The sequence below is a fragment of the Nyctereutes procyonoides genome, unplaced genomic scaffold, assembly GCF_905146905.1.
Source record: "Nyctereutes procyonoides isolate TBG_1078 unplaced genomic scaffold, NYPRO_anot_genome, whole genome shotgun sequence".
Taxonomy (NCBI): Eukaryota; Metazoa; Chordata; class Mammalia; order Carnivora; family Canidae; genus Nyctereutes; species Nyctereutes procyonoides.
In genome coordinates this window covers 62,494,440-62,507,159 of record NW_026575051.1, presented here as the reverse complement: position 1 = coordinate 62,507,159, position 12,720 = coordinate 62,494,440, and the positions used below count along the sequence as shown (strand labels likewise).

General features: G+C 38.0%; 1 protein-coding gene across 2 annotated transcripts in view; it reads right to left on the bottom strand.

Annotated features, from left to right (window-relative positions):
- LIN28B (lin-28 homolog B) overlaps positions 1–12,720 on the bottom strand; it is a 123,712-nt gene that overhangs the window by 53,715 nt on the left and 57,277 nt on the right. For both annotated transcript variants that reach the window (XM_055329589.1, XM_055329590.1), the window contains exon 3: positions 3,806–3,990. In XM_055329589.1, coding sequence (XP_055185564.1) covers positions 3,806–3,990 — 185 coding nt within the window. The remainder of the gene's footprint in view (positions 1–3,805; positions 3,991–12,720) is intronic.

The following is a 12,720-nucleotide window of genomic DNA, read 5'->3' as shown; positions in this document are numbered from 1 at the left end:
ATTCAGTGTTAAGGCTGTAAATACCTCCTTTCTGCTGAATATTGCCAAGTCTTTTTATAGAGCCTTGGAACTCCATACTCCTGCATCCACTTACCTAATCTATTTTTCCAATCAATGTCTATTATAAATCTCCACCTAAATATATCTGAGACCATACTTCTAATTTCCTGCTCCTTCTCTAGTCTTTTCCCTCTTGGTAAACGGTCTCTTCATCTTTCTGACTGCTCAAGCCAAACAAACCTTGTGAGTCATCCTGAATATTTCACTTTCTCTTAGAGTCCACATCTGATCCAAAAGTAAATCCTATTTCCCCTACCTTCGCGATGTCGGGATTTTTGTTCCTCACTTCTACTGCTACCATCCCAATCTGAACCACCATTGTCGTTTTTCTGCTTTAATGGAACCGCCTCTCAGTGATTCTCAGCTTCCATTCTTACCCCTTTCTCTTTGCGTTGTCACCGCAAAACTGCCAGTATGACACTTTTTTAAAAAAAGATTTATTTGAGGGAGGGAGAGAGAGAGTGCACGCAAGCATGGGTGGAGGGCCAGAAGGAGATGGAGAGAGAGAGAGAATCTCAAGCAGACTGCTGAGCATGGAGCCCAAAGGTGGGGCTTGATGGCCCAACACTGAGATCATGACCTGAGCCAAAAACAAGAGTCAGATGCTTAACCGACTGAGTCATTCAGCTTCCCCTAGATAGATATATGATTAATTTTGCAAGTTGGAAAGCCAAATAGCAATCAAGTCAGATAGCATTAAGGAGATAGAGACAGACTTGTTTGTATACAAATTCATTATTTTAAAACCTTTAAAAGTCACTATAATTAAAACTAAATTTTATTTCACAAGCTGAAAAAAATATTTATTTGAAGCAAAAGGTTAACATCATAAATACATAAAGACAATGTGAGAAAACTGAAAATCCATATTGGTCTTTGCTCCTGGTTCCTGGCATGGAGTTCCTAAAACCATTGTCACTTCCTAAGTGATAAAACCATTAGGATCATCTCTTGTTCTAACACTGGTATTGGACCTCTGTTCCTGACAGAGGGCTCTTGCAACCCCTGTTAATATCCTGGGTGATAGGGGTGAGTGTCTTTCATTCTAAGGGAATTCTGGGTGGGCTCCTAGGTAAGAGCTGCTCACCAGAAAGACCAAAGCATGATTTGAAGCTTGGAATTTTCTGTCCTGCTCCCATTTTTCTAAGGGGGAGAAAGGTTGAAAATGAAGTTACTGATTAATCATACCTACATGAGCAAGTCTCCATAAAATCCTAAGAGTGAGGAGTTCCGAAGCCTTCAAAATGGGAGAGTGATCACCCCAACTCCACCTCGACAGAAGCTCCTACACTCAGAGCCTCCCAGACCTCATCCTCTGTATATCCTCTTCATCTGTATCTTTTATCATATCCTTTAATGAACTGGTAAACCTAAGAGTTTCCCTCAGTTCTGTGAGTCACTCTAGCAAATTAACCAAGACTGAGGATGATGTGGGAACCTCTGATTTATAGCCAATCAAACAAAGGTTGGCAACCTTGGAACCCACTTCTTGCAACTGGCATCTCAAGTGTGTGGAGGGATACAGTCTTGTGGGACTTAGCCCTTAACCGGTGGGGTCTGACTCTGTCTCCAGATAGATGGTCCCAGGATCGAGTTCAATTGTAGGACATCCAGCCGGTGTTGTGGAGAACTGTTTTGTGTGGGGGTAAAATCTCCACACACTTGGTATCAGAAATGAAGTGCCGTATAATAATAAAGGAGACACACAAGAGAAAAAGATAGTAGGGAAGAACTAGGTTTTTCATAGTAGGAAAAAAGAAAACAGAGTTTTTCCTAAACAGAGAACTTACAAACCAATAATAACAAATGAACGCCTCATTAGTCTTATGAGCAAAGGACAGAAAACATATAATTCATAGAAGAGAAAAATGAAAATTGACATAAAAATATACTTAACCTCAAATATATATAAAACCTCTAATCTAATCAAAGGACACAAAGGAAAAGAATGAGCTGTATCTCTTAACCTATATAATTAGAAAAGATTTTTTTTTTTAATTTTTTATTTGAGAGAGAAAGCAACCGTGTGGGGGGAGGGAAGGCAGAGGAAGAGGGAGAGAGAATCTCTAAGCAGACTCCCCACTGAGTCCAGAGCCTGATGTGGGGGTCAATCTCATGACCTTGAGATCATGACCTGAGCCAAAATCAAGAGCCAGATACCAAAATGACTGAGCCACCCAGGAACCCCAGAAAAAAATTTTTAAATAACATCATTCAGGGGTGCCTGGCTACCTCAGTTGGTAGAGTATGTGACTCAATCTCAGAGTTGTAAGTTTAAGCCCCATATTGGGTATGGAGCCTACATTACAAAATTTGGGGGCACCTGGGTGGCTCAATCAGTTAAACATCTGCCTTCGGCTCAGGTCATGATCTCAAGGTCCTGGGATTGAGCCTCTCATTGCACACTTGCTCAATAGGAAATCTGCTTCTCCCTCTGCCTCTCCCTCTGTCCCTTCCCCTACTAGTGATTTTTCTCTTTCAAATAAATAAATAAAATCTGAAAAATAAAATAATTCTTAAAAATTGAAGAAAAATTTAAAAATATTTCTTTAAGGGGTGCCCCTGGCTGGCTAGGTCGGCAGAGACTGTGACTCTTGATCTCAGGATTGTAAGTCTGAACCCTATGTTGAGTGTAGAGATTGATAAAAAAATTATAAAAATCTTAAAAATAAAATAAAATGACATCATTCCATGAGCAGTCTCATTTTTATTTTTATTTATTTATTTTTTTAGCAGTCTCATTTTTAAAGGAGTTTTATATTGGCCCTAATCATTTCTGGAAAGCAGTCTGGAAACAGACATCAAAAATTTTTAAATGCCTTATTTTTGATCCAGATTTTTCAATATTAGGCATTTATCCCAAGGATATAAACAATTTTTCAAAAATGTACATATAAGGATTCCCACTGTGGCACTACTGATAAGGTCAAAATAGCTTAAATTTAACAAATTACTTTAGCCTTGCATAAATTCTGGTACGTTCAAAAAATAAATAAATTCTGGTCTATTCACACAGTGGGAATTTATACAGGTGCTAATGACTGATATGAAATGTTCTTGATCTACTGTTAAATGGGGAAAAAAAAGCAAGTTTCAAAAATACTGCATAAATATTATGATTCCTACCTCTAGTCAGGATTTCAAGTGATTTTTTTCAGACTTCCTTATAATTTTTTATTATAAGATACATGAGTTATATTTTAAAAAGAATATGAGTTCTCTTTTAAAAACAGACAGAACAGGGACGCCTGGGTGGCTCAGCGGTTTGGCGCCTGCCTACAGCCCAGAGCGTGATCTTCAAGTCCCAGAATCAAGTCCCACATCGGGCTCCCTGCATGGAGCCTGCTTCTCCCTCTGCCTTTATCTCTGCCTCTCTCTCTCCCTCCCTCTCTCTCTCTCTCTGTGTGTTCTCTCATGAATAAATAAAATCTTAAAAAAAAAAACAGACAAAACAATAAAGGTAAGATGAGGCGTTAAGACATACACAGAGGGATAGCACTGTCTGTTGGAAATCTCAGCTTCTCATTTGTGATCTCAGAACAATCTGGTGGGAAATAGTGCAGAGTTCAAATTGCAATATAGCCTATATTCCTAAGAAAGTTTATTCAACTTCACAATGGTGGCATTTTATTTACTTTGACTAGACTATATTAAATGCAATAACATAATAAAAAGACAAACACATTTTCAGATTTTTTTTTCCTAAATACAATAAACTCACAAACTAACAAAGTAAAATGATTACCTATCTCCCTTTGGTTTTCTTTTTTGTAGTGTCTTCCCTTTGGGTCTTCTTTCACTTCCTAAGCAGGGGCTCCCACCAGGTCCGGTTACCCGTATTGATTCAAGGCCTTTGGAAGATTTTTTAAATGTGAATTCTACTGGTTCTCCTTCTTTTAGGCTTCTAAATCCTTCCATGAATAATTTGCTCTATAAAGAGTAGGGGATGGAGGGAGAGAGAAAGAGAGATCATGATCATCAACACTTCATAAATTTTCTTTATGATTTTAAAATTAACGTGGTAAGATACTCACTATTCTACATTATAAAGTCTTTTTTTTACATCCAGTAAAAGTTATACCATTTTCAAGGTTCCTGTCGCAATGCTGGCAATGGGAGATAAGCTAACCATTTTTAAAGGCAATTTGGCAATATTTATGAAAACTTTAATGTGCATATTATTTAACCCAGCAATTCCACTTCAAGGAATTGCTACAGACATATACACAAAAGTTCAAAAGTAAAAGCAACAGAAGACCTTTATCAAAATTCACTACAGCACCATCTTAAAAAAAATTACAACTACCCTAATGTCCGTCACTAGGAAACCTATGACACAAATTACAGTACAGCTATATAATGTAATATTATTGAGCCATTAAAAGAAGATCTTGCTGTTTGTGACATAGATATACCTAGAGGGTTTTATCCTAAGTGAAATGAGTCACACAGAGAAGGAGAAAACCATCTGACTTCACTTATATGTGGAATCTAAAAAACAAAACAAAGCAGAAACAGATCCACAAATTCTGAGAACAAACTGAAGGTTGGAGCAAAATGGGTGAAAGGCAGTGAGCGGTACACACTTGCAGTTATGGAAAGAATAAATCACAAGGGGGATCCCTGGGTGGCGCAGCGGTTTAGCACCTGCCTTTGGCCCAGGGCGCGATCCTGGAGACCCAGGATCGAATCCCACATCAGGCTCCCGGTGCATGGAGCCTGCTTCTCCCTCTGCCTATGTCTCTGCCTCTCTCTCTCATTCTGTGTGACTATCATAAATAAATAAATAAAAAATTAAAAAAAAATAAAAATAAAAGAATAAATCACAAGGATGAAAAGTCATAGGGAATACAGTCAATGATAGTGTAATAGCCTTGTATAGTAACAGATGGTAGCTACGCTTGTGGTGAGCACAGCATAATGCATAAACTTGTTGAATCACTACATTATGTACCTGAAGCTAATGTAACATGTAGGTCAACAATGCTTCAATAAAAAAAAAAATTTAAAGATCTTCATGTATTAATGTGAAAAATAAACATGTAATATCATTGAATAAAAATGTACAGGGTAAAGAATAGCATGTCTATCATAATGCCATCTAAGTAAGTAAGCTTTTAAAAGATACATTTGTTTATATAGAGATGGGGTTTGGCATAACTGACAGCAAATCATAAACAGTCATTTCCTCCAGTCCTTTTTTTGGGGAAAGTGGGGAAACTTGTTGTTATATATATTATAATTTGAAAGGAAGCAGATTTTATAATTTGAAAGATGGTTGATTTTTGTGGGGGGGGGGAAGTTTCCTGATTGCAAAAGTGTAACCTCAGTTACAAATATTAAATGGCTCTTCTGACCTAACATCAAAGCCAATGTGCCAATTCAAAATATACTAAAAATAATTAAATCATTAGTTTTATTTCTTGAAGCACCTCTGTGTATTTTATGGGCCCAATTTGGAGTATTGTGTAATTTTCAAAGACTTTTATGAATTTTGGGGCTAAAGGAAGCAAAACTAAATATGGTGGGAGCCCTTAGGTCAAGTCCATTCTTTTAAGTAAACAGCTATGCAGTATCGAATGAAGTATTTCATCTCATTTCTGCTTATCTCTAAATGTAAAGGATTGGAGTTTCCCCACATGTGTTCTATGAAACAATGGTTCTGAGAAAGACTCCATGAAAAAAGGATTTTGTGGTCAAATAAGATTGTGAAATGTTCTATCTTGCTTCTCCTTAGTTGAGTCACATTAACATATTAAAGTCTCTGAGATTCTATACCTCTCCTCTCCACCACCTAAATAAAATTCTTATTTGACTGTGTTTATTTAACCCAGCATTTCCTAACCAAATTGATCCCAGAGCCCTTTCCTTATGACTACAGTTGACAAGCACACTTAGGGAAATACTGGACCAGAAAGTCTTTATTCCACCCAAGCCATGACTCTAAAGGCAGCTGAATAACTACCTACAATCTAATAATTACATGGAAAAAATAAAAACAACACTTCAAAATTCAAGGCAAAAGGAGACTATTCGTGGTGAAAGTAATATGACACATGAAAACAGGGTTTTTAACCAACCATCTGATACTTCAAAGATTTTTTTTTTTTAAATTCATGACAGACACAGAGAGAGGAGAGAGAGAGAGAGGCAGAGACACAGGCAGTGGGAGAAGCAGGCTCCACGCAGGGAGCCCGACGTGGGACTTGATCCCAGGAGTCCAGGATCATACCGAGCCAAAGGCAGCTGCTCAAACGCTGAACCACCCAGGGATCCCTCATCTGATGCTTCAAAATCCGTCAAGTGGAAGTCTGCAATTTGGCAGCACCATTTTTGCTGTCTGGTGCTATGCAGAAGTAGGAGAAAAAAAAATCACAACTGCCTATTCTCTTCAAAAATTTTCATTTTTACAGCTTTATTTAGTACTTTAAAATCTTTTTTTTTTTCTCCTAAGCTTTTTCCTAATTATAAATGGTTCTTTTTGTTTTCATTTCCTTTCTCTCACTCCCTACTCAAGAAAGTGCAGATTACCATATCAGGTGAAGGGGAGCATACATGGGTCAACTATAGCAATTAAGAGAATGAAGGGACAAGCAGTTTTAATTAGAGCTATCATATGTTTATATATTTTGTTGTGTAATAAAAATTCTTCACGTATTTCCTCACAGTTCCTAGTATATGAGTGTACTTCATTTTCTTTTTTTTTTTTGTACTTCATTTTCTATTGCTATAGTTTTTGATAGTTATTATTTATAAATGAATTGCTTCTCCAAATCTAAAGTAAAATTTTACTTTTATGGACCACTAAGTTGTGGCTATTCCACGTGGTATTCTTTTTTTTTTTTAATTTTATTTATTTATGATAGTCATCACAGAGAGAGAGAGAGAGAGAGAGAGAGAGGCAGAGACACAGGCAGAGGGAGAAGCAGGCTCCATGCAGGGAGCCTGACGTGGGATTCGATCCTGGATCTCCAGGATCGCACCCTGGGCCAAAGGCAGGCGCTAAACTGCTGCGCCACCCAGGGATCCCTCCACGTGGTATTCTTAAAGAATATTTTTAAAAATTCTATCCTAGGGATCCCTGGGTGGCGCAGTGGTTTGGCACCTGCCTTTGGCCCAGGGCGCGATCCTGGGGACCTGGGATCGAATCCCATGTCGGGCTCCCAGTGCATGGAGCCTGCTTCTCCCTCTGCCTGTGTCTCTGCCTCTCTCTCTCACTGTGTGCTTATCATAAATAAAAAATAAAATAAATAAAAATAAAAAAATAAAAATTCTATCCTATATTATTCCTTCCCCAAATTAGGACATAAGGCCATTTAGATTCATACTAACTGACAAGCATTATTGACAAGAAACGATAATATCTGTAAGAAAATAGTGGTTTTTCAAGAAACAGATAAGGATTCACAGAGAATACTGTACCTTTTTTACTGCATCAAAATTGTCACTACATAAGTGGGAAAGATTTATTGAAAGACCGGAATTCTCTTATTATTATCCCTTCTCAAAAATCAACTTCACTCCTTGACTTGACAATTTTTATTAAAGTTACCTCCATTATTTCCAGTCACACTGATTTCAATCCTTAGTTATACCCAAACCATTCACTGAACCTTGTGAATTCTGACTTCATTAATCTCTGTCATCTAGAGACAGAATGGTCTGCCTCAACCATTTCATTGGGTTGCCACTGCCCTACCTCAGACCCTAACTAGCTCCTACCTGGATGATCATATTGGTTTCTTCGTTGATATTTCAGCATCAATTCTGTTCCTCAGTCCATGGCATCTTCCATATCTACACATTCTCTCAGAATAATCTTACCCTACTGGTCTCCATAGGTTGAGACCATTCATAATCTTACTTCTAAGTTATACTTTCCACTTCTTTTCTCATCACTGAAGCACAATTCCTCCATTAATAAACTGACTGTACTTCCCTGAACACACTTTGTTTTCTCATCTCTGCGCTCAAGCTTAGGTTGGTAGGTACGCATACTCCTAGTCAGAGTTGTCTATCAAACTCTTACTGAAGACTCCAGACACAGTTCAAATGATGCTTTATGTAGTCATCCTCAATTGTTGTCAAGTTGTAAATTCTCTCTTCTTTCACTTAACTGATTTTTCTGCATGGTTTTCACAATATACTGCTGTGTGATGCAGATACTTATATATGCCTTACTTCTTTTTTTTTTTTTTTTAAATGCCTTATTTCTTATATGCTTTTTTGGCTTTATCGTCTCCTGAAGGCCAGGGACTTTGATATATATCTTAGTATTTCCCAAAGGGCTTAGCAAAATACCTGTAAATAGATATTATTCAGTATGTACTTAAAAGAATTATAGACTTAGGGGATCCCTGGGTGGCTCAGCGGTTTAGCGCCTGCCTTTGGCCCAGGGCACGATCCTGGAGTCCCGGGACTGAGTCCCACATCGGGCTCCCGGCATGGAGCCTGCTTCTCCCTCTGCCTGTGTCTCTGCCTCTCTCTCTCTCTCTCTCTCTCTCTCTCTATGTCTATCATAAATAAATAAATAAATCTTTTAAAAAAAAAGAATTATAGACTTAGCGACAGTAAGATCCTGAAGGGTTACTAAGTCCAACTCCCACTTGAAAAAAAAAATAAGGTTAACTGAACTTGAAGGAGTTAAGTGAATTGCTCATGCAAAGTCTAATTTTTCAGCTACTTCTACTAAATAAAATGAATTCTTGTATTTTCAGTGTCAAGGTGATACTCTGTATGGTACATGTGGAATAAAATGCTTATAGGATTACAATGTTTTATGGTAATAGCTTTATTCTCTTTTTTTAAAAAAATTTTTTTTATATATTAATGATAGTCACACAGAGAGAGAGAGAGAGGCAGAGACACAGGCAGAGGGAGAAGCAGGCTCCATGCACCGGGAGCCTGACGTGGGATTCGATCCCGGGTCTCCAGGATCACGCCCTGGGCCAAAGGCAGGCGCCAAACCGCTGCGCCACCCAGGGATCCCCTAGCTTTATTCTCTAACTCCATTCCTTGCTCTTCCCTCTTCTACCAATATTCTCTAATCATCCTCATTGAGGTGCCACATGATCCATCAAATTCTCCCTGTGGTGAACCAAGAATGCAGATTTACATAGATTTTTGCTTAACCTACACACAGGATCTTCATAAAGCAAGACTGGTGTTAGGGCTTATATTGTCATCTATGACATTTATTTGGACAAAATAGAAATCTCTTCTCTATAGGAGAGAATCACAGTTATTGAAAGAATAAATGAACAAAGGAACGAAGAAGCACTTAGAAGAAGCTGCTGACATGCCTACTAAGGTTTCAGGCGTTCACAGTAAGTACAGGCCAGTTTTAAATGTGTTCATATTAAGTTAACTTATCTAACACTTTTCGTTCTTGTTCTTCTTCCTCTAATCAAATAAGGTTCCCTTTTCTCCCACTTCCCTTTATTCCATATTTTTTAATTCATTATGGCCTAAATTTATTTCAGAATTAGAAAAATACTGGCTGTCAATTTCCTGGCTATACTCCCTTTTCCTCCTCCCAATCGTTTGTCTCCATATTACTGCTATTTTTTGCAAGTCATCAGACAGTTGGTCCAACTGCTGTACTTTGTCAAGTACTTCTATCCAACCTTCCAGTTAGTAATAGGATTACTTATCTCTCTTGGCACATGCTATTTCTTTCCAGCTAGACTGGGAAGGCCCTGAAGTGTTGCTATAGTTTTATGTTTGGTTCTTCTCAGAAGAAAAAAAAGTATATTTTCTTTTCTCTAGAAAGCTTAAGCTGACTTCCAGTTCAAGATGGCAGGCTGAACAAACACATGTCTCATGTTGTTCTTTAAAAGCCATCAAAAGTTACTAAAACTTTAAAAGGAAATAGATTAGCAAGAAAAAAGATATAGGAGGGGTACTATTAGGGTACCTGGGTGGCTCAGTCAGTTAAGTGTCTGACTCTTAATTTTGGCTCAGGTCATGATCTCTGGGTTGTGAGATCAAGCCCTGTGTTGGACTCCACACTGGGTCTGGAACCTGCTTAACATTCTCTGTCCTCCTCCCTCTAACCCCACCTTAAAAAAAAAAAAAAGACTCTCTCCCTCTGCCCCTCCCCCCAATAAAGAGGTGTGCCATCAACAGACAGCAGAATTCAAGAAATTTCTGGAACTTAGAGAGCTGACTGGGGTGCCAGGCTGGCTCAGTCAGAAGAAAATGCGACTCTTGATCTCAGTTGTGAATTTGAATCCCACATTGGGTGTAGACATTACTAAAAACAACAAACTTAAAAAAAAAAAAAAAAGAAGAGAGATGGCTTATTAAATTTAAAGAGCCACACACTAAAAAAACTAATGAAAGAGGCTACGACAGAAGTACAAACCAAAATTCCTAACAGAACCCAGAGAGACTGTGTTGAGACTCAACATGTACAATGAAGAGCAAGAGAGGGGGAGGGCTTGAAACCAAAGGGATGAATGGAAGGTTTGTAAATGGACTAGATACCCATTTTATCCTCCCATACCTATTCCCACCTACACATGTGAAAACAGCCAAACATTACTCCAATACAAATATTTTAAGACTGTTCTTAGGACACTGAAGGAAATATCTAGGCAACTGGTGAAATAATGGATCCTACACACAAATCCTTATTTATGCTGGCAATTTAGAGTCTGTAGGTACAAGTGATGTCTCTCTACCCATTCAACCTTTAATCATTCCTATCTTTCATTCTTATTCCTCATTCATATATCTGCAGGGTCAACCAAGAATCACAAAACATTCAGCATAGTGAGGAAAGATCAAGATAAATGAGGAAACAAAAGAAATTTCATGCACCATCTAATTAGTATCTCCAGAGATATCTGAAACAATATAATATCAATAAAACAAAACAACCGCAACTAGAAAACTAAAAAAGCACTCTCATAAAGTTAAAAATGATTGTTGAAATCAAGTGGGTTGGAAGCAAAAGGTTAGAAAATCATGCAGGACCCCCCTGAATAAATGGGCCCCCAAAATTGAAATATATGAGAGAATATTTCAAATAGAAGATTAATCTAAAAAGGAGAGATTACAAGGAGGATGAAGGAAGAAAAATGAAATATAAGAAAACCGCCCAGAGCTAGGTAAATACCAAGGAGAGGCCTATATTGGGTGGAGGCATTATAGAGGCTTTTATACAAGATGTACATTTCTGAGTGCATGGAGAGAGAGAGATTTTAATGGGGATTGAAGATAGTTATCCAAACTGAGTTAATAGTTTAACCACATGCTTGTGCAGCAGTATAGTTAATACATGTCTGTGATAACCAGAAGCTTAGTTTAAGTGTATTATTAAGGGGGTGCCCAAAAATGAGGCTGGAAAATGCAAGGCAAAGCCAGATAACGGAAAATTTTAATTCACACCTGAAGCATTTTATTTTGTCTTAAGCAAAAACCTACCTGATTTTTTTTTCTGGCTTTTAGAAGTAGGAAAATCAAATCTGTGTTTAAAAAAAAAATTAACTTCTTTGGCAATACTGTGAATGTGTGGGAGATAGGAGGAGCCTATGTGGGGATGCCTGTTAAAAGATAACTACCATAGTTTTAGCAAGAGCTTCTTAAAAAAAAAAAAAAAAAAGAGCTTCTTACAACTAACCTGAAAGATGAAAGAAGGAAATGATTTTGCAAAACACTTTAGGAGTCATACTTATCACCTGTTCTAAATTATTACTTGCCCCAAGTAACCACGACCTTCTCACTTTGAGATGAGGACACTGGGAGACCCAAGATCAAATCTGATGAATGGTAGAGCCAGGCCTCAGAGCCAGATGTTTTACACTAAAAGCCCTTTAAAAATACCATGAAGCTTAATGTAGCATTCTCCAGAATATTTCATTGTTCCCTCGATACCAGAATCATAATATGAAGATTTAGAACATTGAAGCTATAGGCCTCCTCAATTCATGTTCATCTTTCATTTCTTGTTTTACTTCTTCTTAAGATTTTTTCTATAGAACTTCTTAGCTGATACATTAAATTGTAGGAAATTAATTCTCTTATTGTGGGACATCTTATTTTATTGCCTATCTTTGAAAATTAGAAATCCTTAATACATGACTACATAAAAAAAATTTTTTTAATCCCTACCAAGTATAAGCTTCAATGATATTCATGTTACATGAAAGTGAAAGGATATTTCAGTTAGATCTTACTTATAAAAAATAGATTTATTGAGATAAATGGTGCTGGGTTAACTGACATCTGCATGCAAAAAAAAAAATAAAAAGGTTTCAGACAGTTTTTATACCTTTCATAAAAATTAACTCAGCATGAATCCCAGACTTAAATTTAATTTTTTTTTTTTTTTAAATTTATGATAGTCACACAGAGAGAGAGAGAGGCAGAGACACAGGCAGAGGGAGAAGCAGGCTCCATGCACCGGGAGCCCGACGTGGGATTCGATCCCGGGTCTCCAGGATCGCGCCCTGGGCCAAAGGCAGGCGCCAAACCGCTGCGCCACCCAGGGATCCCCCAGACTTAAATTTAAAACACAACCTATAGGGATCCCTGGGTGGCACAGCGGTTTGGCGCCTGCCTTTGGCTCAGGGCGCGATCCTGGAGACCCGGGATCAAATCCCATATCAGGCTCCCGGTGCATGGAGCCTGCTTCTCCCTCTGCCTGTGTCTCTG